Consider the following 3126-nt stretch of genomic DNA (forward strand, 5'->3'; position numbering starts at 1 on the left):
GTGAGACGTGAGAGTATTTATGCACCTCATTATGGTCTCTGATAAACTGCAGCCCAAACACTCCTCCGGCACCTGTGTTAATACTCCTGTTCGTACACCGTCAGGTGCCTGTGTTAATACTCCTGTTCGTACACCGTCAGGTGCCTGTGTTAATACTCCTGTTCGTACACCGTCAGGTGCCTGTGTTAATACTCCTGTTCGTACACCGTCAGGTACCTGTATTAATACTCCTGTTCGTACACTGTCAGGTGCCTGCGTTAATACTGTCTTAAGCAGTGCTGAACAAGCCAACAATTACTGCCAGCAGGAAGAAATATACATTTCTTATTTTTCTTGTATTGTACTTCACAGAAGTGGGAACTCCCCTTGTTTATGTGTAAAGGTATTTTTATTTTACCACACCTTTACCTGGCCTTGCTGGATCAAGGAACTGAAAGAAGAAAAAAAAAAAATCCTGTCAGCTGGGATAGTCATTCCTCCTCCTCCTCTCTCTCTCTCTCTCTCTCTCTCTCTCTCTCCCCCACACAAACCTGTCCCACCTGTTTATGCTTCCCCCCCCTCTCTCTCTCTCTCTCTCTCTCTGTGACGTGTTTGGACTCGCGTTGGGAAAGTTCTTCCATGTTAATGTTTGACAGGGTGGATCAAGGACTGAGGCCACCTGCTTCTCCGTCTCACCTGAGCGTGAGGACTGCGTTGAGCTGGGATTCTGAGGAGAACGACCACACACGCTTCCCGAGGCCATGGGTAAGGTCACCTCTCTCCCTCTCTCCCTCTCTTCTCTCCTCATCTCTGAGCTTAATTTGACAGTTTCTTCTTGTTGGGTTTGTTTGCGGTTGTTGCTGTTCGCACTGCCTTTCCTTTATGACGGACGTTAAGTGTTTCAAATGCCTATGGTCTGATATTTGCGTATGGAAAACTACGTCCTAATCTGCATCGCGATGAAAATGCTTCAGAGCGGTAACGCTTTTCAGCACAGCAACATCACGTCACGTACTGCCTGTTTGGGAGTTGAGTTCTCTGGGTTGTTGTTGCTGTTGTTGTTGAAGCTGTTAGGATTGTCCTACGACTCACCAAAGACGGAGACCATTGTCAACAAACTTGGAGATGGAACCTTTTACTTTCAGAATATGAATAAGTACTGTCAGAGCTTCAGCAGAAACAGGACCTGCATGCTGGTTGCTCGGTCACTTTTCAGCCAATAGTAAGCATCCTCGACCCCCACAACATGGCAGCGGTCTTCATATATATATATATATATTTATATATAATACATATATGAACGGTCTGATAAGATGATGTCAGAATTATAAACTGGTTCAGTGTCAATAGAGTGAATACACCTACCTGTTGCCAAAGCCTACAAACAGGGCATTCCAAGCCGATTACAGCCTTTATTTACGATCGCTGGCAGGGAGGGTCATATACCCAGAGTGTGATTTAGCCCATGGTGAGGGTGGGGGTATCTGAGCTGGTATAGTATTTCATAGCACCAGGACCGTGATGGAAATAAGTCATGTGACTTCTGATAGCCTAATAAATGACGTGCCCATACACATATCTGTGTATAGAGTTCATAAGAAACTCCGTTAACCAACCAACAAGGAATCAGCCCCATCTGCCGTGGATGTACGAGTCCCCTCAAATATGTTAGTGTTCCCGGAGAGGGACTGCACATCCTTGCTGTCTGGCGTTCCTGCCGTGGAAGACGGGAGGTTTTACACGGACCTGAGAGAATGAGCGGGCGGTAAACATTAGCTAAGGGAAGGGAAGGACACACAATGGAGCCTCTGTGCCCTGCGTCCTGCTGCTTAATCTTCCCAAAAGCCCGCGAACTCTGAGTCCGTTTTCTGAGCGGAGACACCGTTTATTGTCGCCTAGGTGGGCGAAAAGGCCACTCTGAATGCCCCTCTAAATGTTATATTAGTCAGAAAAATGCACTCTTGCCTATATGTAGGCACATTTTCCATGTCAGTGACTGAGATAGAGGCCGATTTCACTCATTCAACCTGACTACAATTGTTTTGTGAGTGTGTTAAAAAATCCCCTTAATAACTCAATATACTGAAACTATATTCATCACTATAGTAATTTCTGTTGTCTTAATATTGCAAAAATGCTGTGAAATATATTTATCAGTGTATATATTAGTTTAAGAAAAGTCCACGTACGAGCAAAATGATGCGCTTGCGCTCCGCGTGGGTAAGGAGAGGAGCTGACGTCTCTGTTTCCTCGCCCCAAACTGCTGACTCACGGGAGTGTGGTGTTGCGCTGACGCACGCTCGGTCCTGGCTGTTTGAGATGACGGCCGTTTAAGGGTTCAGTCTCTGTTCTCAGTTGTCTCGTGCTTCCCCCGCGGCTGAGACACCACTCAGCCAGGATCAGCAGAAGGGCGGAAGCGTGCGGCATCGTGGCCTCGATGCAGAACTGAGAATAATCCTCATTCGCCTGAAGTCTCAGTATCTGGTTTGCCACCTGTCCTGTTCCTCAGGCACCTGGCAGTGATATTCGTCCTCTGAGCGAGTCTGGCCCCTCGAGCCGTTTATTCTGCTGTGCTGAAACCGACGCTACGAGGGACGTTTCAAAACAAAGTCAAAGAACGTCAAATAACCGCAACATGTTTTTGTCATCCTAGACGCTCGCATCATGTGAAGAAAGACGAAAGTGCGGGGCTTGAGCGTAGATCCCGGGCGAGATGAGCCGTTATAAGCGCTGAGTCGTGTTTATTGGTGTTGTGGTAATGTCGTGCTGAGCCCTGCTGTGTTGAGGGGTTGAGCGGAGTAACGCGTGTGCTCAGTAGACCACGCTGCCTCTGGACACACATTCTCCAGAGACATCGCTGGGGAAGTAGCCCAGAGAGACACAAACACACACTGCAGAGGATGAGAGGAAAACTGGAGAAGTGATCACCACCCCTCCCCTGAAGAAGAGAGAGCTGACGGATGAGTGTGGCACAGAGACGTCCTGTGGCCTCCTCCTGCACCGCCCACAGACGCTTTCCCTGCCAGGGTTGAATTATCGTTTTTTTATTTTAATATTTTTTATTTTTTATTTAACTAGGTAAATTCTCATTGAGATTTTAAAAAATCTCTTTGACAAGACCTTGCCAAGAGGTAGCTCAAATCAAAA

The 3126-nt window shown here is 47.1% G+C and overlaps 1 protein-coding gene across 1 annotated transcript in view; it reads left to right on the forward strand.

Annotated features, from left to right (window-relative positions):
* Nucleotides 1–586: 586 nt before the first annotated feature.
* sh3d21 (SH3 domain containing 21) overlaps nt 587–3126 on the forward strand; it is a 25851-nt gene continuing 23311 nt past the window's right edge. Inside the window, exon 1 of the mRNA XM_061260226.1 lies at nt 587–744. Within this exon, the coding sequence (XP_061116210.1) occupies nt 741–744 (4 nt within the window). The 5' untranslated portion in view covers nt 587–740. The remainder of the gene's footprint in view (nt 745–3126) is intronic.

This window comes from Conger conger, chromosome 1 (assembly GCF_963514075.1).
Source record: "Conger conger chromosome 1, fConCon1.1, whole genome shotgun sequence".
Lineage (NCBI taxonomy): Eukaryota > Metazoa > Chordata > Actinopteri > Anguilliformes > Congridae > Conger > Conger conger.